This window comes from Loxodonta africana, chromosome 9 (genome assembly GCF_030014295.1).
Source record: "Loxodonta africana isolate mLoxAfr1 chromosome 9, mLoxAfr1.hap2, whole genome shotgun sequence".
Taxonomy (NCBI): Eukaryota; Metazoa; Chordata; class Mammalia; order Proboscidea; family Elephantidae; genus Loxodonta; species Loxodonta africana.
This window is the reverse complement of record NC_087350.1, coordinates 15254836-15281373: the sequence shown is the minus strand read 5'-3', so window position 1 is coordinate 15281373 and position 26538 is coordinate 15254836. Positions and strand designations below refer to the sequence as shown.

Below are 26538 nucleotides of genomic sequence, written 5' to 3'. Positions count from 1 at the left end.
TTCTAGTAGTTAATGCGTAGCTGAGGTCACACAGCTGATACTTGGCAAAGGCAGGGTTCAAACCAACGCCCTTTGAACCCAAAGACTGGGCATTTTTCTTGGTTATGTTCCTTCCTGGAAGGTGACCTGAGAAGGCATGTAGGCCTTTGAAGGGTTTTGCCAGTTCAAAGCATTGTGAAAACTCAGACCCTGGGCTGTGCAAGTCCTCGTCCACAATGGTGGCTGCTGTCATCTGGTCTTGTGTCCCCACCCTTCCTCTGCTCTAGTTGGTGGAAACAAGTGAGGCCATCACTCTGACCTCGCCTCAAAGCTTCTTTCTAATTTGCCACTCTGCAAATTCCTACACAACCTCCAAAACCCTCCCCAGATGGTGCCTTCTGGGGAGAATCTTCCCTGATAGCCCCACCGACAACAGTTTACACGGACCTTTGCCTTGGACTCAGAATGGGCTCCCTGAGGCCAGGCTGGATCTGACTCCCGGGACCTGGCGGGTTTGGGCGAGCCTGCCCAGGAGTTGCTGCATGTCTCCCTCACAGCTATGCCCCTATATGAGACCTTTGGCTTCAGGGTGGCCGTGATTGCCTCCATCGTCAGCTGTGCCATCATCTTGCTCATGTCTATGGCCTTCCTCACCTGCTGCCTAATGAAGTGTGTGAAGCGGACAGAGCAGCAGCGCTCTGACAGGTACAGCCTGGCCAGCAGGGTCGGGGTGAAAGAGCTGTCAGATAGCCCATGCTCTCCGGGCCTTGGGTCCTCCATGTGAAACGGGCCTGCAGCCTTGAGCTCCGCTGCCCTCTTGGTGCCCACGCTCCCAGGAGAAAAGGAGTAGGCAAAAAGCGTGTCACGGGAAACACCCTGGCCGCATCTGCAAGATCATATGCATATGGCCTAGCGTGTGATCTGTCCTGGAGAATGTTCTAGATATGCTTGAAAAGAATGTGTATTTTTTGTTGTCGGTAAGTCCCATGACCTGCCGGTCCCTGCTGAGCTGCTGGCCTGCAGGGGGTTCCTAAGGGAATCATCACACCAAGGGACTCCCCAAGGGGTGGTGTCTAGTCCTAAGCTGGTAGAATTGGGGTGTGTGCCACTGCGGCTGGCAGGCTTGGTACCGCGCTGTGCACGGAGCCCCGGCGGCCCCGCCTGGTGAGCACAGGGGAATTGCTGGCTGCCAGTGAACACGGTAACAGGGCACCCTGTTTAGCAACATGCATACATGTGGTGAGACCACAGAGAAAACCTAAGCAGTGATTAAACTCGAAAGTCAGGATGGCCCCTCTTCACTGGGGTGCACAGAGGTTGTTTATTATCCTTTGACCTTGCAGCGTGCCATCTGTACCTGACATGTTAGGGTCATTCAAGTGCTGTGGATGCCTGCTCGCTTCATGCGGTGTCACTCACACTGTAGATGAGGGTTGGTTAACCACAGCCCACAGGCGGAAGCCAGCCCACCACCTGTTTTTGAAATAAAGTTTTATTGGGGCGCAGCCATGTTCCTTGGCTTCCGTGTCTTTTGCGCCGCAGCGTGAGCTGAGTAGTTGCATAGAGACCACCTGGCCTGTGGAGCCTGCAGCGTGCCCTTCCTGGTCCTTTAAGAGGACGTTCGCAGACCTGTGCAGTGCCCTGGGGCTGTGTGGAGCGTGTGGGCACGGCTGGTCCACTGTCCTGGAGATGCTGTGTGTTGAATGTCCTTTACTCTCTCCTCGAGGACGGCCCAGCTGTGGTACCAGCTCAGAGGCAAGGACCTGGAGACGGTGCAGGCAGCCTACCTCAGCCTCAAAGGCCTGAACAACAACAACAACAGCCACCCCAGCAGCCACCCCCGCTTGGGCGAAGCTGCTGTGCAGGCACATGACAACCACTGCTTCACCACGTGAGCACGGGTGCCTTGACATGGGACGGGGGGGCCATCCTGGGTGGCTCATCCTGGGAGGTGCTTGCTCAAGAGCTAGGACCATACCCTGCTGCAAGTCAGGCTCACCCAGCACTCACAGGGCTCTGTCCTCACCTCAACATTTCTAATACCCAAAGCTACCTACATGCAAACCTACACAGAAGTGGAGGTACACTCAACACCTCATCCGCTGACCCCTTTTACCTGGACAGCAGCTTGCCACATCCTGCCATATTCTCCCTCCCTCCCTTCCTCTGTACCCTCTTTCTCTCTCTCTCTCTCAATATATACACACACAAACTTTTTTTCTGAACCAATACATTCTCTTACCTTCTTCTGACTCAAGACAGTTCATTCTGACAGAATAGGAACTGGGTGGTAGACAGTGTCTCCCGATGTCATGATTAGCTTTGGGTGTGCGTCTGCGCCCTGTGATCCGGAGTCCATCCAGAATCACACACGACTCAGTGGCCAGGTCTCTGGCTCCTCTGTCTCTCCTGCACTGGCGTGGAGACTCCAGTGGGGGACTTGCACGGGGCCCATGCAGGTCTGTCTGGGCTCCCTCGGTCAGATTCAGGTGTGCATTCCTAGGAGGAGGGCTGCACAGGTGACGTGTGTCCTTTGGTGCATCTGTCCATCTGTCCAGAGGCACAGGTGTCGGGACTGTGGTCTCTGGGGTACGCCGTGTCCACCAGAGCGCTCTACCACTGGGTAACTAAGAAGCGACTCCAAGAGGAGTCACTGCTCCCGCGGCCTCTGACCCACAGCCTCACACTGGGGATGTCAGTGATTACCCCAGGGGTTTGGAAAATGGCGATTCCATAATTCTGCTGCAATTCACTCGTTCCTGCCATGAGGAATGAGAATGAGCTCTTTGGTTGTTTTCTTCCCCTTCTTTCTTTTTGTTGTTTTGCTGTCATTTTTAGTATCACTGTGAACTCATGGATGTGCTTTTTAAAACTTGTATTTTGGGAAAATGTCCCAAGAGCACAGAAGTAGAGAGAGCAGTGTAACTGTCTCCCATCCCAACAGTGACTGAGTCCTGGCCAGGCCACGACCCCTCCCCCGAGTGCTCTGAAGCACAGTGTTTTGTGCTCTCACTATGCTTTGACCACGTGAGCCCGTCGTCGTGCTGCACCTGTGTCCTCCTGATATGTCCTGTCATTACCTGAGCACTTCTTTTCTCGCATAAGGTGCTCCAGGCTCACCTAGTACTTTTTCCATCCAGCCCAGGAGCCAGCCCTTCTCCAAGGGCCTCTCTTGGTGAGGTGTGCATTTGCAAGCCCAGGCTAGGCTTTGGCGGTGGGTCATCGGCCTGGTGCTAAGTCCCGCACAGGTGTGTCCTCACCCAGTTGCCACAGAACCCTTCGAGGGAGCAAAGCACTTTGATAAGCCTCTTTTCTTGATGTGAGCCTCAGAAAGCCCTTCCCCACCCTCAGGAAGGCGAGCAGCCCTACTCACTGGAGCCAGCCTCCTTGTTGTACAGCTGTAGAAACTGAGGGCCACAGCACAAACCCCACCCCCACAGGGTCCAGGCCAGGAAACAGTGAAGCAGGGCTGACGGCCTCCCCCCGCCACCACCCATGCCAGAGAAGCCCTTACTCAGGGCCGAGAGAGGAACCAGGGCTCCCGAGACCTGTGCCTGCCCCATGCCCAGCCCCCAGTAGCTGCCTCTGCCACCACTGGTGTGACTATAGGGTGCCACTTCTTCAGGAGCTTTTAGGGACATAGGTCAAGGGACACAGTGTCCTTGGAAAGTCCAACAGCCCGTGAACCACTCCTGGAGGGCAGCAGAAAGGTCTGTAGTTGTTTGTAACCACTCCCAAGTTGGAGAAGCCCAAGCTGAGGGGAAAGTGTAGTCAGCCAAGCCTACCAGGATAAAGTCAGGCCTTATTAGGGCCAGGCGTGACCCGACCAGGCCATGTGCCAAGACACTGTCCCTTCCTCTGGGTCGAGCCCCACCACTAGGCTAGTGAGGTGCTTTGTTGTCGCTGGCCCCTTGGCCAGGCTCAGCTGATCTGGGCCTGGTTCAGGTTCTGGAGTCTGTGTGTGGTTGGGAGGATGGCACAGGAGAGGATGGTCACAGCCTAAGTAGGAGCAGGATCAATAGTTGCCCAGTATCCAGGTGCTGCACCAGACCCAGATAGTGTCCTGGACCCGGGGACAATACTGGGCAGCTTTCTATTTTTTTGTTCTTCTGACACCCCTTGCCCTGCCGGGCCTGTGTGTGATGTGACCCCAGCTGGGCTTTCTGAGTGTTGGGAGCAGGTGGCCTATTGAAGTATCAATTGACATATGACAGTTGACTGGGACATGAGAGGTCAGAGGGTCCTGGAACCAGGTCCACAGAAGGACCAGAGCCGGGCACCTGGGAAGGCAGCAGAGTGGGATAAGCCCAGCCCCACTCTTCCTCCAGCTCACATCTCTCTTCCCCACAGAGACCATGCCAAGGGTACCAGAGAGCTGGCCAGCATGGGCCCCAGTGTGAATAAGGACCCGTGGACACCTGCACCTGATGCTCTGAACCCCAGTGTCTCCTCCAGCTTACCCCACACCCAGGTGATGGTGCACATAGAGAGCCTCGTGCAGACCCTGCCTGCCTCTGGACCCACCCTAGAAATGCCAGGAAAGGCATCAGCAAACATACTGGGATGACCAAGAAGCTGCAGCCCATGCCTGCCGGCCCACTCAGCCAGCCTGCGATCTGGTCTCCATGCGTGTCTACCTGGAAATGGCGACATCTCAGGGCTGAGCTGACACCGGAGACTGGGGGCCTCAATGGGGGTATGCTGTACCGAGGGAGCCTGGCTATAGCCATTTTTATAGATATGGCTTCCTCGAAACCACTGCTGAGGTTAACACACCAGCTGTAGCCTCCTGCTAACCTGGGTTTCTTTAAGAAGACTGAGAAACGGTTTTAGAAAATCAAGTTTTGTATAATAGACTAAGAAAATAGCAATAAACTTTTTTTTTTTCAGCAATTACAAATGGCCGTTCTAAAACTCAGCATCTTCTTTAGCAGGATATTCTGCTACTAAGCAGGGATTCAGCCGAGGTTTCTGCATCCGTTGCCTATAAAGTTGAGGATGAGCGTATGAAATAAAACAACTCTCTAGTACTGAAAAGCACAAAGGTAAAAATCACTGTCCCAATTTTTGATGCCTTTGTAACAAAACCTCAAATCTAGTGGCATAAAACTAAACCCCCCAAAAAACCCACTGCCGTCGAGTCAATTCCGACTCATGGTGACCCTATAGGACAGGGTAGAACTGCCTGGTAGTTTCCAAGGAGCGCCTGGTGGGTTTGAACTGCCGACCTTTTGGTTAGCACCGGTAGCACTTAACCACTACACCGCCAGGCATAAAACTGGTCATTTATTATTATCTCTCAGGGCTCTGGGCTTCACTGGGCTCAGCAGGACGGTTCTCATTCAGGGTGTTTCACGGTGGTTGCAGTCAGGCAGTGACTAGTGCTGGGATCATCGCAAAGGCTAATTCACTCACGTGCCTGATCTCATGGGGTTTTTTGGTCAGAAAATTCACATGTGGCTGATTCCATATGTCCTGGGCTTCCTTAAAACATGGAGGCTGGGTTCCAGGGGTGAGAGTCCCAACTGCAGGTGCCAGGCAGAAGCAGCATTGCCTTTTATGACCTGGCCTGGGAAATCACATAGCATCACTTCTGTTGCATTCTATTAAGAGCAGAGAACACCCATTCCCAGAGTATGACCTTCACCCACATCTGCGAGTTCTATTGTATTAACAAGTACACTATTCAGACCTTCCCAACCTTATTTCCCTCCTCACCCACTTGTGTCCACCTGATCTGTCAGTGCCTGGCAGGAGGGGCTACACTGTTAGAAGTACTTCTCTTAATTTTTCCTTCCATTTACTATGGAGCCCTGGTGGCACAGTGGTTAAGAGCTCTGCTGCTAAACAAAAGGTCAGCAGTTGGAATCCACCAGCCACTCCTCGGAAATCCTATGGGGCAGTTCTACTCTGTCCTATAAGGCCGCTGAGTCTGAATCGAGTCAATAGCAGTGGATTTGGGTTTTTTTTTTTTTTTTTGGCTTCATTTACTATATAAGATCTTTGATAATAAATTTTGATTCTTATAAAGGTAATATGTTTTACCTTGAATTCACTCTTGTTAGCTTATAAAATCAGCCCCTTACTTTCCAAAAAAGAATTAAGGCCAACCCATGATCAGTGGGAAGGGAACTAGACTCTCCTTCTAAATGAGAAGAAACCATTACAATCACATTTAACCCAATTACTTGTAAAAGCAATTATATTTTAAAAAAAGCCTGTGTCTCTTACCCTTCCAGCCTTACTCCCACGGATGTTGGTGTTAACTTTGTGTATACATAACTATGTATACGCACATACGTGTATAACAAGATGTGGTTTTTATCTTTTTTTTTGTATTGCTCTGTAGTAAGTTTTGAAATAAGGATGTGTGAGTCTTTGAGACTACTTCATTCCTCTTTTTTCAGCATTATTTTGGCTATTCTACATTCCTCGCAATTCCATATGAATTTTAGAATCAGCTGGGATTCTGATGGGGATTATGTTGAATCTCTAGATCAGTTTAGAGAGTTTTGCCATCTTAACAATGTTAAATCTTCCAGTCCATGAACATGGGATACTTTTCCATTTTTTTAGACTTTTAATGTCTCTCAACAATGTTTTATAGTTTTCAGAGTATAAATTTTGTTCTTCTTTTGCTAAATTTATTCCTGAGTATTTAATTCTTTTTGGTGCTATTGTGAATGGAATTATTTTTTTAATTTTATTTTTGCATTGTTCATTGCAGGTGTATAGAAATACAACCTCAATGAACTCATTTATTAGTCATAATAGTTTTTGGTGGATTTCTTAGGATTCTCTATGTATAAGATCATGTCATCTATGAATAGAGATAGTTTTGCTTCTTCATTTCCAATCTGGATGCCTTCTATTTCTTTGTCTTGCCGACTTGCCCTGGCTACAATCTCCAGTACAGTGTTGAATAGAAGTGGCGACAGTTGACATCCTGGTCTTGTTCCTGATCTTAGGAGGAAAGCATCCAGTGTTTCACCATTTAGTGTGATGTTAGGTATGGTATTTTTTATAAATGCCCTTTATTAAGTTGAGGAGGTTCCCTTGCATCCATGTGATAAATCCCACTTGGTCATAGCGTATAATTCTTTGTATATGTTGCTGAATTCAGTTCGCTAGTATTTGGTGAGGATTTTTTTTTTTTTTTGGTCCATATTCATAAAATATATTGGTCTGTAGTTTTCTTTACTTGTGATGTTTCTGTCTGGTTTTAGTATCAGAGTAATACTGGCCTCAGAATGAGGTGAAGACTATTCCCTCCTCTTCCGTTTTTCAGAAGAGTTTGTGAAGAATTACTATTAATTCTTCTTTAAATCTTTGGTAGAATTCAGCTGTGAAAACTTCTGGTTCTGGACTTATCTTTCTGAGTAGTTTATTGATTTCTGATTCAATCTCTTCACTTGTTAAAATTTATACAGATTGTCATTTCTTCTTGAGTCAGTTTTAGTATTTTGTCTTCCTAGGAATTTGTCTATTTCATCTAAGTTATCTAATTTGTTGGCATATGATTGTTCATAGTGTTTCTTTGTAATCCTTCTTATTTCTGTGAGTTTGATAGTAATGTCCACCTTTTCATTTCTCATTCTAGTAATTTGAGTCTTCTTTCTTTTAGTCAAACTAGCTAAAGATTTGTCAGTGTTTGATTTTTTCAAAGAACCAGTTTTTGGTTGCATTGAATTTCTTTATTGCTTTTCTATTCTCTGTTTATTAATTTTCACTCTTATTTTTATTATTCCCTTCTCTCTGCTTATTTTAGGTTTAGTTTGCTCTTCTTTTTCCAGTGTCCAAAGATGGAAGGTTAGGTTAGTGATTTGAGATCTTTCTATTTTTCTTTAAGTGAAAGTTTACAAATCAAGTCAGTCTCTCAACAAAAATTTATATGCACCTTGCTATATACTCCTAATTGCTTTCCCCCTAATGAGACACTTCTTCCATGCCTTCCTTCCACTCTCTATTTTTGTGTCCATTCAGCCAGCTTCTGACCCCCTCTGCTCTCTCATCTCCCCTCAAGACAGGAGATGCCAACAGAGTCTCAAGTGTCTGCTTGATTCAAGAAGCTCATTCTTCACCAGTATCATTTTCTATCCCATAGTCCAGTCCAATCCTTGTCTGAAGAGTTGGGTTTGGCAATGGTTCCTTGTCTTGGGCTAACAGAAGGTCTGGGGATCATGACCTCTGTGGTCCTTCTAGTCTCAGTCAGACCATTAAGTCTGGTCTTTTTACGAGAATTTGGGGTCTGCATCCCACTGCCCTCCTGCTCCCTCAGGGGTGAGATCTTTCCTTCTTAATATAGGCATTTACAGCTATAAATTCTCCTTTAAGCACTGCATCAGCTGCATCCCATAAGTTAGTTTTCATATGTCTTTGACCCATTGATTATTTAGGAGTGTGGTGTTTAGTTTACATATATATTTGAGCTTTCCAAATCTTTCCCTGTTACTGATTTCTAATTTCATTCCATTGTAGTCAGAGAACATTGAATTATTTCTATCCTTTTAGATTTATTGAGACTCAGTTTAAGGCCTGGCATATAGACTTATCCTGGAGAATATTCTATATGCACTTGAGAAGAATATATATTCTGTGGTTGTTGGGTAGAGTGTTCTATATAGATGTCTCTTATGTCTCGTTGGTTATAGTGTTGTTCAAGTCTTCTATTTGCTGTCAATCTTCTCTCTAGTTGTTATATCCATTATTGAAAATTGGATATTGACATTTCCCACCATTATTGTTGAATTGTCTATTTCTCCATTTCTGTCAGTTTTTGCTTCTGTATTTTGGTGCTCTGTAATTAGGTGTACATTTTTTTATTTTCCTGATGGATTGACCTTTCTAATCATTGCGAAATACCATCTTTATCTGTAGAAACATTTTTGGTTTTAAAGTATATTTTGTCTGATATTAGTATAGCCACTCCAGGTTAGCCATGGCTGGTATTTCAATGTCTTTTTTCGTTCTTTTACTATTTGTGTCTTTAAATCTAAAGTGTGTCTCCTCTAGAAAACATATAGTTTGATCATGTTTTTTATTCAGTCTGACACTTTCTGCCTTTCGACTGGATTATTTAATCCATTTACTTTTAGGGTTATTAGTGATATGGTTGCATTTACATCTACCATCTTTCCTTTTGTATTCCATACATCTCATGACTTTTTTGTTCCTCCTTTACTGCTTTCTTTGCATTGAGCGAATATTTTCTGATCTAGCATTTTAATGTCTTTAATGATTGTTTCACCATATTTTTGAGGGTTTGCCATATACAATTATCAAAATCAGTTTCGGAGTTATACTAGCTTAATTCCAGTAATATATGGAACCATATAGTTCTTTGTCCTTTTTCTCCTTTTTGTGGTATTATTGTTATACATATTATATCTATTAACATTATAAACCCAATAGCACATTGTTATAATTACTACTTTACCATCTATTGTCATTTCCTTAGCCCATTACAGCATCACTGCTACTCACCTCTTTTGGGCTATTATTAGCAAATACATTACACATATTACACATTTCTACATGTTATAGGCCCAACAATATCATATACATACTGTTTCATGTGATTCCTCTTTTTTTAAATAATGTTTTTGGTGAATGTTTACACAGCAGTTTAGGTTTCCATTCAACAATTTCTACACAAATTGTTCAGTGACATGGCTTACATTCTTCACAATGCATGAACATTCTCATTATTTCCATTCTAGTTGTTCCATTTCCATTGATCTAGTTTCCCTGCCCCCTTTATCTTCTTATCTTTGTTTTACAGTAACTGTAGACCATGTGGTCTCATAGAGAGCCCCGGTGGTGCAGTGGTTAAGACTTAGCTGCCAACAAAAAGGTCAGCAGTTCAAATCCACCAGCCACTCCTTGGAAACCCTATGGGGCAGTTCTACCTTGTCATGTACCATCTCTTTGAGTCAGAATCAACTTGACTGCAATGAGTTAGGTTTTGGATTTTAGATGATTTTTTAAAGGAGCACAGTACTCTTGGGTGATACTCTTTATTTTGTGAGCCAATCTGTTGTGTAGCTAAAAGGTGACCTTGGGCTAGTTTTGGTCCAAGGTTTGAAGAGTATCCCAGGGCAATAATCTCAGGAAGTCCTCCAGTCTCAATCAGTCCAGTAAGCCTGGTTTTTGTTTTTTTAGGAATTTGAGGTTCTGTTCCACACTTTTCTTCCATTCTATCAGGGCTCATCTATTGTGGCCTTGATTGGAATGGTAGATAGTGGTAGCTGGGCACCATCTAATTCTTCTGGTTTTGGGGTAGTTGAGTCTATGGTTTATGTAGACTGTTATTAGTCCTGTAGACTAGTTTCTTCTTTGACTCTTTGGTTTGCTTCTTTCTCTTTTGCTCCAGACAAGTAGAGAACAATAATTGTATCTTAGATAGCCACTCACAAGCTTTTAAGACCCCAGATACTATTCACCAAACTAGGATGGAGTACATAAACTGTATGAACCATATTATGCCAATTGACTGAGTTGTCCCACGAGACTATGGTCTTGATCCTTCAAAACCAGAAAACCAATCCCACAAGGTATTCAATTAATTCTATGTAACCATGCCCCCATGTGCTTTATTATATATATATATATGAATATAGATGCATATACACATATATATATATGCATACATCTATACACACACACATATATATTCATATACACATACCTGTACACATATATAAGGAGCCCTGCTGGCACAGTGGTTGAAGCACTTGGCCACTAACGAAAAGACCAGCAGTTTGAACCCACTAGCCAGTTAGAACCCAACAGCCACTCCAAGGGAGAAAGATGTGGCTGTCTGCTTCTGTAAAGACTGCAGCCTTGGAAATTCTATGGGACAGTTCTACTCTGTCCTACAGGGTTGCTTTGAATCGGAAGTGACTCAACAGCAACAGGTTTTGGTCTTATCCACATATATGCCTAAATATGTACATATGGACCTATACGTATAATTTTTGGCTGTTGTTGCAAAATTATATTTGTCCTAAAAAACACTTTGCTGTCTAATCAATTCTGACTCAGCAACCCTATAAGACAGAGTAGAGCTGCCCCATAGGGTTTCCAAGGAGCAGCTGGTGGATTTGAACTGCTGACCTTTTGGTTAGCAGCTGTATCTCTTCACCGCTACGCTACCAGGGTTTCCATATATGTCCTAGCAATTACCAAAAGGTTCTTTTTTCTTGTGTACATCTGAGTGACATCATTTACCTTCGTCAAGCTGTGCACACTTCGCACTCGTTTGGTGTTATCTTTCCCATTACCGAAAATAACAAGTGTCTACTATCTAGAGAGTAAATCTCCCTCTCCCCTCCCCTATCCCTGGTAACCACTTAATAAACATTAGTTTCTGTATATCTACCTATTCAAGTCGTTTCATAAAAGTGAAAACATACAATATTTTGTGTGTGTATGTGATTGACTTATTTTGCTCAACATAATGTCCTTGAGGTTCATCTATATTGTAAGATGTTCTAGAAACTTATTTTTCTTTATTACTGAATAGTAGTCTATTGTGTGTATGTACCACATTTTACTTATCCATCCATCCATTGATGGGCATTTAATGCTGCAGTGAGCATAGGTGTGCATATGTCTGTGTCACTTTGATTAGATCCCTAGGGTGTATTACCTAGGAGTGGAATTGCCTCATCCCTTAGCAGCTCTACCTCTAGTTTTTCGAGGAACTGCCAGACTATTTTCCATAATGGCTGTGCCATTTTGCATTCCCACCAGCAATGGATGAGGGTTCCAATTTTTTCACATCCCTATAACACTTGTTATTTGTTTTTTAAAAAATTATTATTACCTTAGCTATCCTTTTAGCTATCCTAGTGGGAAGCCCTGATGGCACAGTGGTTAAACACTCAACTGCTAACTGAAAGGTCAGCAGTTCAAACTCACCATCTGCTCCGCAGAAGAAAGATGTGGTAGTCTGCTTTCGTAAAGGTTTCAGCCTTGGAAACACTATGAGACAGTTTTACTCTGTTTATAGACTCGACATGGGTCAGAATCCACTCAATGGCAATGGGTTTATTCTAGCGGGAGTGAAATGGTATCTCATTGTGGTTTTGGTTTGTGTTTCTCTGATGGCAATGACATTGAGCATCTTTTCATGTGTCTGTTGGCCATTTGAATATCCTCTTTGGAGAAGTGTCTGTTCATGTCCTTTGCTCAGGTTTTGATTGGGTTATTTGTCTTTTTGTTGTCAAGTTGTAGACATTTGCTATATATTTTAGATAATATATTTTAGATATTAAGCCCTTATTGGTTATATCGTTCCCAAAGATTTTTTCCCTGTCTGTAGGTCGTCTCTTTACTTTTTTAAGTCTTTTGATGAACATAAGAATTTAACTTTTATGAAGTCCCAGTTATCTGTTTTGTTTTCCATTGCTCTTGCATTTGTTGTTGTGTTTGATAATCTATCATTGAAAAAAATTAGGTGCCAAAGCTTTGCTTCTATATTTTCTTCCAAGAACGTTATGGTTTTAGATTTAACATTTAGGTTCTTGATCCATTTTGAATTAATTTTTGTGTTTGGTGTGAGGTATGGATTTTGTTTCATTTTTCTGCGTATGAAAAATCCAGTTCTGCCAGCATCATTTGTTGGAGAGACTGTTTATTCCCCCAATGAATGGATTTGGCTCCCTTGTTGAAAATCAATTGACCATAGATGTTTGGATTTACTTCTGGATTTTCAGTTCTATTCCATTGGTCTATATGTCTATCATTAAACTAGTACCAGGCTGTTTTGATTAGCTGTGTAAATGTTTTGAAGTCAAGAAGTGTGAGGACTCCTACTTTTTTCTTCAAAATTCCTTTGGCTATTCGGGGTCTACTGTGTTGCCATAAAATAAAATTGAAGATTAGTTTTTCTGTTTCTGTAAAGAATGCCGTTGGAATCTTTGTTGGGATTGTGTCGTAGCTGTAGATTTCTTTGAGTAGTATTGACATCTTGATTATATTAAGTCTTTCAATCCATGAGCACCTAATATCTTCTTTAATTTCAGCAGTGTTTTATAATTTTCATTGTACAAGTCCTCCACATACCTGTGTAAATTTATTCCTAGATATTTTGTTCTCTTGGATGCTGTATAATTGCTTTTTGAATCAGTTAAGAGGACAGAAAAATATTCATCAATAATGACTATTTTTATTATATCTTTCCCAGGGCTCTTTGTGTGGATTTGAATTACTCCCTGGGGTCACTTGGTTCTGCTAGCAGTGGATTCTCTCAGTTTTTGTTTATCCAGGAAAGTCTTTATTTAGCCTCCACTTTTGAAGGATAGCTTTACTGGATATAGGATTTGTGGTTGACAGTTTTTTTTTTTTTTGGGAGCAATTTAAACATGTTATCCCACTATGTTCTGGCCTCCATTGTTTCTGCTGGAAAGTCCCTGTTAATCTTATTGCAGTTCCCTTGTAAGACACATCATTTTTCTCTTGCAGCTTTCAAGAGTTTCTACTTGTCTTTGACATTCATAATTTTTACTATGATGCTTCTGTTTTGGGTCTCTTTGCATTTATCCTATTTGGAGTTTGTTGAGCTTCCTGGATGTAAAGGTTATTCTTTTTCAATAAACTTAAGGTTTCTAATTAATTCTTCTTCTTTTTTTTTTTTCTTTAATTTTTATTGTGCCTTAAGTGGAAGTTTACAAATCAGGTCAGTCTCTCATACAAAAATTTACATAAACCTTGCTATACACTCCTAATTGCTCACCCTCTAATGAGATAGCTCAGTTCTTCCCTCCACTTACTCTCCTCATGTCCATTCAGGTAGCTTCTCTCATCTCTCCTCCAGACAGGAGATGCCAACATAGTCTCATGTGTCTACTTGATCCAAGAAGCTCATTCTTGACCAGTATCATTTTCCATCCCATATTCCAGTCCAATCCCTGTCTGAAAAGTTGGCTTTGGGAATGGCTCCTGTCTTGGGCTAACAGAAGGTCTGGGGACTATGGCCTTCGGAGTCCTTCTAGTCCCAGTTTGACCATTAAGTCTGGTCTTTTTACGAGAATTTGAAGTCTGCATCCCACTGCTCTCCTGCTCCCTCAGGGGTTCTCTGTTATGTTCCCTGTCAGGGCAGTCATCGGTTGTGGGCGGGTACCATCTAGTTCTTCTGGTCTCAGGCTGATGTAGTCTCTGGTTTATGTGGTCCTTTCTGTCTCTTAGGCTCATAATTACCTTGTATCTTTGATGTTCTTCATTCTTCTTTGCTCCAAGTGGGTTGAGACCAATTGATGCATCTTAGATAGCAGCTTGCTAGCATTTAAGATACCAGACGGCACTCTCCAAAGTGGGATGCAGAATGTTTTCTTCATAGATTTTATTATCCCAATTGACTTACATGTCCCCTGAAACCATGGTCCTCAAACCCCCACCCCTGCTACGCTGGCCTTTGAAGCGTTCAGTTTATTCAGGAAACCTCTTTGCTTTTGGTTTAGTCCAGTTGTGTTGACCTCTCCTGTATTGTGTATTGTCTTTCCCTTCACCTAAAATACAACTTATCTACTATCTGATTAGTGCATACCCCTCTCCCTCCTTTCCTCCCTCCCCCTCTCATAACCATCAAAGAATATTTTCTTCTCTGTTTAAACTATTTCTCAAGTTCTTGTCTTACACAATATTTGTCTTTTTGCAACTAATTTCACTCGGCATAATGTCTTCCAGATTTCTCTATGTTATGAAATGTTTCATGGATTCATCATTGTTCTTTATCAATGTGTAGTATTCCATTGTGTGAATATGCCATAATTTATTTATCCATTCATCCGTTGATGGGCACCTTAGTTGCTTCCAACTTTTTGCTATTGTAAACACTGCTGCAATGAACATAGATGTGCATATATCTCTTTGTGTAAAGGCTTTTATTTCTCTAGGATATATTTCAAGGAGTGGGATTGCTGGATCATATAGTAGTTCTAGTTCTAGTTTTTTAAGGAAACGTCAAATTGATTTTCAAAGTGGTTGTACCCTTTTACACTCCCACCAGCAGTACAGAAGTGTTCCAGTCTCTCCACAACCTCTCCAACATTTATTATTATGTGTTTTTTGGATTAATGCCAGCCTTGTTGGAGTGAGATGGAATCTCATTGTAGTTTGATTTGCATTTCTGTAATGGCTAATGATAGTGAGCATTTCCTCATGTATCTGTTAGCAGCCTGAATGTCTTCTTTAGTGAAGTGCCTGTTCATATCCTTTGCCCATTTTTTAATTGTGTTATGTGCCTTTTTGTGGTTGCGTTTTAGCAGAATCATGTAGATTTTAGAGATCGGGCGCTGATCGGAAATGTCATAGCTAAAAACTAGTTCCCGGTCTGTAGGTAGTCTTTTTACTCTTTAGGTGAAGTCTTTGGATGAGCATAGGTCTTTGATGTTTAGGAGCTCCCAGTCATCTGGTTTCTCTTCTGCATTTTTAGTAATGTTTTCTGTACTGTTTATGCCATGTATTAGGGCTCCTAATGTTGTCCCTATTTTTTCTTCCATGATGTTTATCATTTTAGATTTTATATTTAGGTCTTTGATCCATTTTTTAGTTCATTTTTGTGCATGGTATGAGGTATGGGTCTTGTTTCGTTTTTTTTGCAGATGGATGTCCAATTATGCCAGCACCATTTGTTGAAAAGACTGTCTTTTCCCCAGTTAACTGCCTTTGGGCCTTTGTCAAATATCAGCTGCTCATATGAGGATGGATTTATGTCTGGATTCTCAATTCTGTTCCATTGGTCTATTTATCTGTTGTTGTACCAGTACCAGGCTGTTTTGACTACTGTGGCAGTATAAAAGGTTCTAACATCAGGTACAGTGAGGCCTCCCACTTTGTTCTTCATTTTCGGTAATGCTTTATTTATCCGGGTTCTCTTGCCCTTCCATATGAAGTTGGTGATTTGTTTCTCCCCAGATGGCATTCTTAACTTCCAGTTCAATGAACAGTAATGTGTCTCTAAGTGAGAGCATTTGTCTCTTTGTAACTAACACCTCTAGACCTGCAGAGCATAGGGTCATAGGGACAGGAAGCAAAAATTTTGCAAGTGGGTCACTAGGGGTAATAGTGAATGGTGCCACTCCCATTTCCACCCCTTGATTCCTGGACCCATGAATCCTGGCAATGGCAGAAATGGCACCACATAATGGATGCTGGTTTAGAGCATATACAGCTTCCTGGAGAACACTGCCTGAAGCCTTCAAGGTATGCAACCTAGCTGCCCCGTAATTCTGTCTTTAGAAGGCCATTCCATCATTCTATCAAGCCAGCTGCTTCAAAATGATGGGGAATATGATAAGAACAGTGAATTCCATGAGCATGGGTCCACTGCTGCACTTCATTTGCTGTGGAAGTGAGTCTCTTGATCCAAGGCAATGCTGTGTGGGATACCATGATGGTAGATAAGGCATTCTGTAAATCCACGTATGAGTTTTGGCAGAAGCATTTCATGCAGGGAAGGCAAATCCATATCCAGAGTAAGTGTCTATTCCAGTAAGAACAAAACACTGCCCTTTCCATGATGGAAGTAGCACAATGTTGTCAACTTGCCACTAGGTTGCTGTCTGATCATCACGAGGAACGATGCCAGTTGAGGACTCAGTGTTGGTCTCTGGTGCTGGGAAATCGGGTACTCAACAGTGGCTGTAGCCAAGTTGGCCTTGGTGAGTGGAAATCCATGTTGCAGAGCCTACCCGTAACCTCCATCACGGCCACCATGGCTACTTTGTTCACTGAGCAATGATGGGAGTGGCTAGGCAAAGAGGATGAGTGGTTTCCACAGAACGTGTCATCCTATCCACTTGATTGTTAAAGTCCTCCTATGCCGCAGTCATCCTTTGGTGAGCATTCACATGAGACACAAATATCTTCACTTCTTTGGCCCATTCAGAGAGGTCTACCTGCATATCTCTACCTTATACCTCCTTGTCTCCAGTTTTCCAATCATGTTCCTTCCACATTCCTGGCCATCCAGCCAAACCACTGGCCACAGCCCATGAGTCAGCGTACAGTCAAATATCTGGCCATTTCACCTTCCAAGCAAAGTGAACAACCAGGTGCAAGGATCGAAGTTCTGCTCATTGGGATGATTTCCCTTTACCATTGTCCTTCGAGGAGGTCCCAGAAAGGGGCTGTAGTGCTGCCACTGTCTGCTTTTGAGTGGTGCGTGCATATCACACAGAACCATCTGTAAACCAGGCACGAGGTTTCTCTTTCTCAATCAACTGATCATAAGGAACTCCCCATGAGGCTTTAGAAGCAGACTGGGAGAGGAAGGTAACATCACAGGAGTGGAGAATGGGCATTCGACCCACTTCCTCATGCAACGTAATCGTGCCTTCAGGTCCTGCTCGGGCTGGATCTTGTATATACCACTTCCATTTAATGATGGAGTGCTGCTGTGCATGTCCAGCTTTATGACTCTGTGGATCAGACAACACCCAGTTCATGATGGGAAGCTCAAGCTGCATGGTGACTTGGTGGCCCATGGTTAGGTGTTCAGTCTCTACTAAGGCCCTATAACAAGCCAAAAGCTATTTTGCAAAAGAGTAATTATTTGCAGAGGATGGCAGGGCTTTGCTCCAAATTCCTAAGGGTCTGTGCTGTGATTCACCAACTGGGGCCTGCCAAAGACTCCAGACAGCATCTCTACACTTCCAGCACCACTGGACAAGCCAGACCATATGGCCCGAGTGGCAGAGCAGCTTGCATGGCAGCCTGAACCTGGTGCAGAGCCTTCTCTTATTCTGGGCCCCACTCAAAACTAGAAACTTTTTGAGTCACTTGATAAATAGGCCAGAGTAGCACACCCAAATGAGGAATATGTTGCCTCCAAAATCCAAAGAGACCCACTAGGTGTGCCTCCTTTTTAGTTATGGGAGGAGCCAGATGCAATAACTTATCCTTCACTTTAGAAGGAGTATCTAGATATACCCCCACAAGATTGGACCCCTAGAAATTTCACTGAGGTGCAAGGTGCCTGAATTTTTGTTGGATTAGTTTCCCACCCTCTAGCATGAAAATGTTTTATCATTAGAGGGGAGTGCAGGGGCTAATGGCTTTACCAGGGAGAGTGGCTTAGCAGACAAACATGAAGTAATCTGATGGGAGTGAGAGGTCTGGCTCTGTTGGCAGAAGTGATTCAGTGGGCTCAGTATCTCAAGCTTCCTGATTATCTGCCCATATGTCCCCATCCCAAGTTTCAGGATCCCATTTCTTCCCAATCAGCACCCTCACTTTAACTTCAGACACCACTCAACATTAGGAATTCAGTTGGCATTGTAATTCAGTCACTCTTACCATAAGACTCTGGGTTTGGTTTTCGGCAATATCAGCTCCGTTACTACAAGAAATAAGGCTTTCTTTCAAGGCACAAGTGGAAATTTTGAGGTCATTTATATGGCACTTGAGCTTTGACTCTGAAGCCCTGAGTTCATCTCTATTTCACCACTTTGTTTAGCAAAAGTAGGACCAACCAATCAGTTTCCTTATACTTCTCATTCTGACAAAACTGTAGAAAGGTATCAAACATACAGTCACCCAGAGCCTCACCACTTTGTCTACTGAAAGTAGGACCAATCAACCAGCTTCCTTATTGTCATGGATTTAATTGTGTCCCCCCCAAATATCTGTCAACTTAGCTAGGTCTCGATTCCCAGTATTGTATGATTGTCTACCATTTTGTCATCTGATGTGCTTTCCCTATGTGCTTAAATCCTATTACTGTGATGTAATGAAATGGATTAGTGGCAGTAATATTGATGAGATCTACAAAATTAGATAGTGACTTAAGCCAATCTCTTTTGAGATATAAAAGAGAGAAGCGAGCAGAGAGACAGGGGGACCTCATACTACCAAGAAGGCAGTGCCGGGACCAGAACATACCCTTTAGACCTGACATTCCTGCACTGAGATGCTCCCAAACCAAGGGAAAACTGATGCATCACACTGACCTTCCTCCAGAGCTGCCAGAGAGAGAAAGCCTTCCACTGGAGCTGGCGCCCTGAATTCAGACTTATAGCCTACTGGATTGTGAGAAAATTAACCTCTCTTTGTTAAAGCCGTCCACTTGTGGTATTTCTGTTATAGCAGCACTAGATGACCAAGGCACTTATATTTCTCATTCTAACAAAATTGTGGAAAGATATCAAACATCTGATCACCCAGAGCCTTACCTCTCACCAATACCTGATCTATTGGTAGTGATATTTTGCATATTTCTATTGGCTCCTTACACCGTGCCCTCTTTACTACTGGAAGCAGAGTCATCAACATCTTTAAGACTAAACAGACTTGAAAACCAGTTTAGAAACTCATCCTTAAAATTTTGTTTCTCTAGAACCACATCTATACCAAATGTCTTAGGCTGGGTTCCCTAGAGAAGCAAAACCAGTAAAGCTTATAAATATATATGTAGAGAGATTTGTATCACATAATTGTAGAGGCTGGAATGTCTCATGTCCATGGGTCAGGATAGAGGTTTCTCCTGATTCACACAGCCACAGGGGTTGGCAAACTCAAGATCAGCCAGTCAGACAGCAGCTGTCTTACTCACAGACTGCCAAGATTGACAAATCCCAAGATCCACAGGCAAGGTGGCAGGTAAGCTGCTAGCTGATGTCCCAAGAACTGGAGCTCAAATGAACAGAAGCCAGCTGCAGGATCCACGGTGAGCAAAATCCATGAGCCTTGCCAGAAAGTCCACTTATACTGAATGCAGACAACATCCCCAAGGAAACTCCCTTTCAACTGACTGGCTACTCAACAGCAAATTCCATCATGGGGGTGATCACATATCAAATCTCATCATGGAAGTAGTCATCATACAATTGCCAAACTACATCATAACTGCCAAACTACTGAGAATCATAGCCCAGCCAAGCTGACACACAACTTTATCAATTACAATAATGTAGCAACTCTAAGTATTGGTCTCCCACCCCCCTCCCTCCTCCAGGACTTGTTATTAGTTTATTTGTTTAGTGATGGACTGCATTATTTTACTGAAGTTTATCCTCCCTCCCCACAGTGTTAAGTCTCTAAAATTGCTCCTCAGGGAGCTGCAGTTTTGGGGATCCCCAGAGTCACCGTGGGTTGACAGTTTTACTGATAAAAAACAAAAATCCATTGCTTTTGAGTCAATTCTGACTCATAGCAACCCTACAGGACAAGTAGAACTGCTCCACAAGGTTTGCTAGGAGCAGCTGGTGGGTTCAAACTGCAGACATTTTGGTTAGCAGCTATGCTCTTCAACACTGTGCCACCAGGTCTCCATTTTACTGATTGAGCTTATCAGATATATGCAACTCAGAACACCATTAACAGATTGCTGTGCTTGCTTGCTGAAAGTGAAGAGGACTTGAAGCACTTACTAATGAAGATCAAAGACTACAGCCTTCAGTATGCATTACACCTCAACATAAAACAAAAATCCTCACAACTGGACCAATAAGCAACATCATGATAAACGGAGAAAAGATTGAAGTTGTCAAGTATTTCGTTTTTCTTGGATCCGCAATCAACACCCGTGGAAGCAGCAGTCAAGACATCAAGATGCATTGCATTGGGCAAATCTGCTGCAAAAGACCTCTTTAAGGTATTAAAAAGGAGAGATGTCAGCACAACTGAATTAAACCAAAAGCAAAGAAGTTTCCTGAATAAACTGAATGCTTCGAAGGCCAGTGTAGCAGGGGGAGGGGCCTGGGGACCATGGTTTCAGGGGACATCTAAGTCAATTGGCATAATAAAGTCTATTAAGAAAACATTCTGCATCTAAAGTGGGATGCAGAATGTTTTCTTAAACGCTAGCAAGCAGCCATCTAAGATGCATCAATTGGTCTCAACCCACCTGGATCAAAGGAGAATGAACACCAAGGACACAAGGCGATTACGAGCCCAAGAGGCAGAAAGGACCACATGAACCAGAGACTGCATCATCCTGAGACCAGAAGAACAAGGTGGTGCCCGGCTACAACCCGATGACTGCCCTGACAGGGAACACAACTGAGAACCCCTGAGGGAGCAGGAGAGCAGTGGGATGCAGACCCCAAATTCTCATAAGACCAGACTTAATAGTCTGACTGAGACTGGAAGTACCCCGGTGGTCATGGCCCCCAGACCTTCTGTTGGCCCAGGATAGGAAACATTCCTGAAGCCAACTCCTCAGACATGGATTGGACCGGACAATGGGTTGGGGAGGGATGCTGGTGAGGAGTGAGCTTTTTGGATCAGGTGGACACTTGAGACTATGTTGGCATCTCCTGCCTGGAGGGGAGATGAAAGTGTGGAGGGGGTTAGAAGCTGGCGAAATGGACACGAAAATAGAGAGCGGAGGGAAAGCAGGCTGTCTCATTAGGGGGAGAGTAATTGGAAGTGTGTAGCAAGGTGTATATGGGTTTTTGTGTGAGAGACTGACTTGATTTGTAAACTTTCACTTAAAGCACAATAAAAATTATTAAAAAAAAAAAAATGTCGCCTTGAGGACTAAGGTGCACCTGACCCAAGCCGTGGTGTTTTCAGTCGCCTCATATATGTGTGAAAGCTGGACAATGAATAAGGAAGAAGAACTGACAGCTTTGAGTTGTGGTGCTGTCGAGGAATATTGACTATACCATGGACTGCCGAAAGAGGGAAAGATCTGTTTTGGAAGAAGTACAGCCAGAATGCTCCTTAGAAGCAAGTATGGCAATACTATGTTTCACATATTTTGGACATGTTATCAGGAGAGATCCTGGAGAAAGACATCATGCTTGGTAAAGTAGAGGGTCAGCGAAAAAGAGGAAGACCTTGGACAAGATGATTGACACAGAGGCTCCTACAATGGGCTCAAGCATAAGGACGACTTAAGGAGGTGAACGACAGGGCAGTGTTTCCTTCTGTCGTATACAGGCTCACTATGAGTCAGAACCAACTCAACAGCACCTAACAACAACATGCAAGTTTAGGAGCCCTGGTGGCACAGTGATTCAGAGCTCAGCTGCTAACCAAAAGGTCAGCAGTTCGAATCTACCAGCTGTTCCTTGGAAACCGTACGGGGCAATTCTACTCTGTCTTATAGGGTCGCTATTAGTTGGAATTGATTCTGGCAACGGGTTTGGTTTGGTATGCAGGTTTAATAATCAACTTTTAAATTGGGCAGCACATCATTACCAAATAAATCAGTACACTGATTAATTAGGATTTTTAAAGTGCTTATATATAATGTTATCAGGAACTTCAAACACAAATTTCTGATTGGTTGAAATTTACATTAAAAAAACAGTATGTATTCAAATTATGAGTCTGAATCGACTCGACGGCACTGGGTCACTGGGTTATTCAAATATTATTAAAGTTTAAATTGAAACTTTGGTAAACAATTATAAGGCAATGACAAGATCAGTGAGTCATGGTTATAAGACCCCCGTAGCTTTGAAAATAGGATATGTTCATTAATCTTGATTGTTTTCTCAGAGTATACGTTTCATGTGAAAGTTAATAATAATGAAACCAGCCTGTTTGGTTTCAGTGAGCCTGATCACCTAGAAACAATTATGTGAAACAAAACAAGCTACTTCTACAGGTTAATAATTTAAAGCATAGCTAAAAGATGATTTATTTGTTACAATGCACAGATTTCTAGCAAGATGATCTTTACTGTCATGGGTAGAAAAACTTTTTCTGATTTCATAATACAAAACTTGTAAAAATTTAGCACCCACAGGTGCTAAACTGCCTTAATTTCTGGCTGATTGCTCAGTTATTTTCAACAATGCCCTGGGGAATAAATTTTTTACAGGCTAATCCAATCAAAGTGTGGGTTCTTTGAAGGAATAGTTTCTGAGGTTCCTGTCTGATATTTGTTCTGACCTCAGAAGGACTCTGGAGCTGGAGATGGGGATAATCTTTTCTTTGAGTGACATGTTGGCTCTAGGAGTTGAGCACTTGGTGGAGGAGAGGCAGTAGTCTGAGGTCCTCTTGGCTTCCTAGTGGGGAACCACGACCTCAAGAGCTGGGTAAGGGCTATCATCACCCAAATATTCTCAGTGCACCTCACTCTGCCACCAGTGGGATCTGGACCACAACAGGGAGCCCCCACCTCTTGACCACAATTGCATAGGACTTAGCCTCAGCAATAGGCAGCCAAGGGCAGGATGAGAAATGCTATGTACTGCTCCTCCTGAGAAGAACGCCCTCTGACTGGGAGCTGAGGAGAAATGGAGCCTGTGTTCCTGGCTGCAGAAGTCTGGACTGGAATCTGCCTCCCTGAGCCACCGGCTCTTACCTTTCTAATTTTCTTAGATTTTTCTTGAATAGATTCTTTTTTTTATTTACTGTTTGCCCTTAGGATCATTTCCTGAGGCTTTATGTTGTTGCTTTTTTTCATTTTCACCAGTTTCACTGTGGAGTGGGTGTCTTAGTTATCTAGTTCTGCTACAACAAAAATACCACAAGTGGATGGCTTCAACAGAGAAAAGTTTATTCTCTCAGAGTCCAGTAGGCTACATGTCCAAATTCAGGGCATCAGCTTCGGGAGAAAGGTTTTCTCTGTCAGGTCTGGAAGAAGGTTCTTGTCATCAATCTTCCCCTGGACTAGGAGCTCCTCCACGCAGGAACCCCGGTCCAAAGGACATGCTCTGCTCCCGGCACTGCTTTCTTAGTGGCATGAGGTCCCCCACTCTGTGCTTGTTTCCCTTTTCTTTTATCTCTTGTAAGATAAAAGCTGGTACAGGCCATTCCCCAGGGAAACTCCCTTTATATTGGATCAGGGATGTGACCTGAGCAAGGGTTTATATCCCATCGTAATCTTCTTAACCACAGGCAGAGATTATGATTTATAACACATAGGAAAATTACAACATGGAGGACAACCACACAATACCAGGAACCATGGTCTAACCAAGCTGACACATATTTTTGGGGGACACAGTTCAGTCCATGACAGTGGGTCAGCAGAGCTCCTCACACTGTCATGCCGACAGTCAGTCTCCTAGACATGATTTTAAACCTCTGCACTCACTACACATCCCGTGTTCTTCCATTTAAAAGATTACTTGAGGCCCATCCCATAGCCACAACTCAGATTTGCCCCTGCCTGTAAGTGGCTTGGGGAGGCCTCAGCACACATCTACTCTGTCTTCAACACCAACAGAGCCCCACATTTGTCCCTGGCCAGTTAAAATTTGTCTCCCACCTCCCACTATTTGGGGCAGCCTTGTGACCTGTCTCTGGCCATTGAGAACCAGAGAGTGACTTTCTGGAGAAAATCAAGTCTTCTTGAGGGTTGTCCTTTGATAGTGTCCCACCTGCAAGCAATTGGAGTAGCACCAAAGGTATAAGCTGGAGTCACAGGGGATAAAGCAGCCCCAAAATGCTCTTGGAAAGACTTGGTTTGGATTCTGAAAAAGAGGCAGCAAAAGTGAGGTCTATTGGAGTAAATTAAAGGCTTTAATAAGGGGAAACACTACAGAAGGGCCCTGCTGAATCCCATAAGCCCACCACCAAAAAAAAAAAAAAAAAACCATTGCCGTAGAGTCAATTCTGACTCATAGCGACCCTATAGGACAGAGTAGAACTGCCCCCATAGAGTTTCCAAGGAGTGCCTGGTGGATTTGAACTGCTGACCTTTTGGTTGGCAGCCGTAGCACTTAATCACTATGCCACCAGGGTTTCCACCGGCAATTAACCTAGGTTATGATACTGGTGTACCAAGGGCCTTTGTTCTAACACTTATATACTCAAAGAGTGAGTGAATGTCGAAGGGGGAAAGAATGTGATATCCCGCTCCCAGGGGACAGGGACAGGAAAATCAAGTCTGAAAACCTTGGGGGGGAGGGGCAGGGAATGGCCCTGAGGAGTTTACTTTGCTGATGACTGGATTTGCACTTAAAGGTCGTTAATCAGAAGCTATTGGTCCCAGAGGAAGGAGAGAAGAGAAGGTAGTCTGGTTAATGTCCCTGTTTAATTGAGGTTACTGTCTGGTCAGTCACTCGTTCTCAAACCCAGAGTCCTTTGGGGACAGGATCCATATTGGATATATCTAAATCCCCACACCCTTTGACCTCCCCCTGCTTCCTGCTGGAGGTCCAGCTGCCATCTTGGAACCATGAGGAAGAAGACCGTGTGCTAAGGAGGAGCATGAAGGCAGAAGGAGCCTGCCAGTCTAGAGGACGCCCTGAGCCACTGCCCTGCCCCATACTGGCCCTGTGGTGGGGACAATAAAGCCCTTGCCCGTGTAAGCCACATTTGACAAGATTTTTGGATTGACAGTCCTCCTTTACTCTGCTCCAGCTCCCAGGAGCTGAGAGTTAGAGAGACAGGTTTCCAGGTGCTGCAGTGGAAGAAGGGCAAGAAGCTGGATTGTTAGATTCCCCAGCTAAGGAGCTGGGGAGAGCTCCATCCTCGCATAGGCTCTTCAGAGTGGTGGGTCTTCCCACTCCTCCCTCACTCTAGCCCCAGAGGAGAAGATGGAGAGGGAGGCAGCTCAAAACCCCACCCACAAAAGCCCTTAGAGGCCCAATTATAGCTTGTACTAGGACTTTCTTGCTGTTTCTTGAACACTCAAGCTTCCTGCCCACCTAAGTGCCTTAACACTTGCTGTTGCCTCAGCCTGGAATACTTTGCCCTTGCTAGCCACATGGCTCACTCTCATGCTTTTCTTCTCTGCTGAAAAAACATTTTTGTTATAATTATCAGTCAGGGTCAGGTAAGTTGTGCTGATGAAACAAACAACAACAAAGTTTATTTCTTGCTCACAGTGTGTCCAGCACAGATTGGCAAGGAATCTGCTCAGTGTAGTCACTAGGGACCTCAGCTGATGGAGCAGCTCTCACCCCATCTCCCCTGCAGGGAAAGGGAATGCTGGAGGGTCATACACCAGCAATTAAAGACTCTGGCCTGGAAGCAACACCCTTCACTTTTGTTCAAAACACATTGGCCAAAACTATTCATGTGACTCCACCCAACCACACAGGAGGGCTAGATGTTCACTCTTCTGGGTGTACAAAAGGAGATAAGACCTAGATACACCAGTGACCAACATCAGTGACTGCTGTATTATTCTTCATTTTTTTAGTTTTCGTAGTTATGCTTTTGTTTTAATTTCTATTAGAAAAATTGTGGTTTTCCATTTATGGTAGTGATATTTAAAAAAAATTTTTTTTTCCAGAGCTTCTTTCTTGCCCTGCCTTGCGCTAGGCTGCCTAACTTGCAAAACTCTTTTTTTTTTTTTTCCCAACTTGTTATTGTGGTTTGGGTGAAAGTTTACAAAGCAAAATAGTTTCCCATTCAGCAATTTGTATATATTTTGTTTCATAACATTAGTTGCATTCCTTTCAATGTGAAAGCACTCTACTCACTTCCTCCCTGAGTTCCCCGTTTCTATTTGCCCAACTTTCCTGCCCTTTTCTGCCTTCTGAACTTTGTTTTTGGGCAGATGCTGCCCTTTGATCTCGTATGGTTTTTTGTTCTGAGGAGCACATTAGTCATGGGTGTTATTGTTCACGCAATAGGCCTGTCTATTACTTGGCTGAAAGGTGATCTCCAGGGGTGGGTTCAGTTCCTGGTATGAAGGGTGTCTAA

The 26538-nt window shown here is 43.6% G+C and overlaps 1 protein-coding gene across 1 annotated transcript in view; it reads left to right on the top strand.

Moving 5' to 3' along the window:
* SUSD3 (sushi domain containing 3) overlaps positions 1 to 24679 on the top strand; it is a 47352-nt gene extending 22673 nt beyond the window's left edge. The window contains exons 3-5 of the mRNA XM_010600661.3: positions 537 to 684; positions 1706 to 1870; positions 4330 to 24679. Of these exons, the coding sequence (XP_010598963.2) occupies positions 537 to 684; positions 1706 to 1870; positions 4330 to 4546 (530 nt within the window). The 3' untranslated portion in view covers positions 4547 to 24679. The remainder of the gene's footprint in view (positions 1 to 536; positions 685 to 1705; positions 1871 to 4329) is intronic.
* Positions 24680 to 26538: the final 1859 nt, after the last annotated feature.